The following is a 1,552-nucleotide window of genomic DNA, read 5'->3' on the forward strand; positions in this document are numbered from 1 at the left end:
TGTTTTTGTTTTTTGCCAGATGTTATTTAACAAGATGGAATTCAATCAAGTTTGATCTTTGATGGAAATAGCTCTCTTTATTTAAATAGGACTCACAACTGATGAATGGAACTAATTTGCAAAGGTATTCTTACCTTGGAAAGTTCATACTTAATTTGAATGAAGCAGATTTCCATGTTAATCACATATTTCATTTTCTATATGGCAGTCAGCATTGGCTTTTTATATTTATAGGAGTTCTTCACTATCAAAGTGATAAAGTTAATGATAAATATCATCAAAGTATCCAGCACAAATTTTTCCCCAAATCATTGGTTTGTTATTTATGGATTCATATCTGACGTAATTCAGGAGAACCAGTGTGTTTTAGCCATTAGTTTTCTCATGGCCCCTTTCACCTCCTTGTTCCTCAGGCTGTAGATGAGGGGGTTCAACATGGGGACCACTACTGTATAGATCACAGATGCCACTTTGACCTGATCAGCTGAGTAACTCGACTTGGGCATCACATAAACGAACAAAACTGTCCCATAAAACAAAGTGACGGCAGTGAGGTGGGAAGTGCAGGTAGAGAAGGCCTTCTTCCTCCCCTCCGTAGAGCGCATATTCAGGATTGAGTGGAGAATGTAGCTGTAGGACACAATTATGGTAAACAGTGTGCTGATGAGGACGGATGCAGAAGAGATGGCAGGAGATATTTCGGCAATATAAACATGGCCACAAGAAAGCTTCAGGAGTGGGAAGAGGTCACAGAAAAAATGGTTGATTTTATTTGGTCCACAGAAGGATAGGTTCATCAGACAGCCTGTAAATGATGAAGCATTCATGCATCCGCCCAGGTAGGAAGCCCCCAAAAGGAGGAAGCAGACCACTGGGGACATCTGGGTGGAGTAGAGCAAGGGAGAGCAGATGGCCACATAGCGATCATAGGCCATGGTAGCCAGCAGGAAGCACTCTGTAGTCCCAAAGGTGACATCAGAGCCAAGCTGGGCTATACAGCCAGTCACAGGGATGGTCGTTTTCTCTCTCAAGAAACTCATGAGCATGATTGGTGTGACTGACGTGGAGTACCCAATGTCTACAAAGGCCAAATGGCTGAGGAAAAGGTACATTGGGGTGTGAAGCTATGGGCTGCTTCGGATTAAGATGATTATACTGATATTTCCCACTATGGTAACTATGTAAACTCCCAGGAAAATGACAAAGAAGATGTCACATAGCGTGGGGTTATCTGTTAACCCCAGAATAATGAACTCCGTCACTGCTGTATGGTTTTCAGTCTCCATCTACCCATTTAATGGTGCCTATTGAAATCAGAACCAGAGGAGGTTAAACAGGTTGAAATTACCCTACATTTAATGTAGATATCTAAACAGAACCATACAATTATCATTTCTGAATGGTAATTCTGCCTCACTTGTAGAATACTTTGTGCACATGAATTTTCTTCTCAAATTCCACAAAAATATTACAGTTGAAGACTGAATGATCTTGGAATTCAGCTATTTTATTCCTATTTGTATACCATAGAGCAAGTCTTCCCCATGTGTAC

The 1,552-nt window shown here is 41.0% G+C and overlaps 1 protein-coding gene across 1 annotated transcript; it reads right to left on the reverse strand.

Annotated features, from left to right (window-relative positions):
• Window positions 1-347: 347 nt before the first annotated feature.
• On the reverse strand, window positions 348-1,292 carry LOC111159642 (olfactory receptor 481-like). The gene is given in 1 exon segment (XM_022522192.1): window positions 348-1,292. A coding segment is annotated over 1 exon segment (939 nt). The 5' UTR covers window positions 1,287-1,292.
• Between the last annotated feature and the right edge of the window lie 260 nt (window positions 1,293-1,552).

This window comes from Enhydra lutris, unplaced genomic scaffold (assembly GCF_002288905.1).
Source record: "Enhydra lutris kenyoni isolate GAN:26980312 unplaced genomic scaffold, ASM228890v2 scaffoldscaffold68, whole genome shotgun sequence".
Classification (NCBI taxonomy): Eukaryota; Metazoa; Chordata; class Mammalia; order Carnivora; family Mustelidae; genus Enhydra; species Enhydra lutris.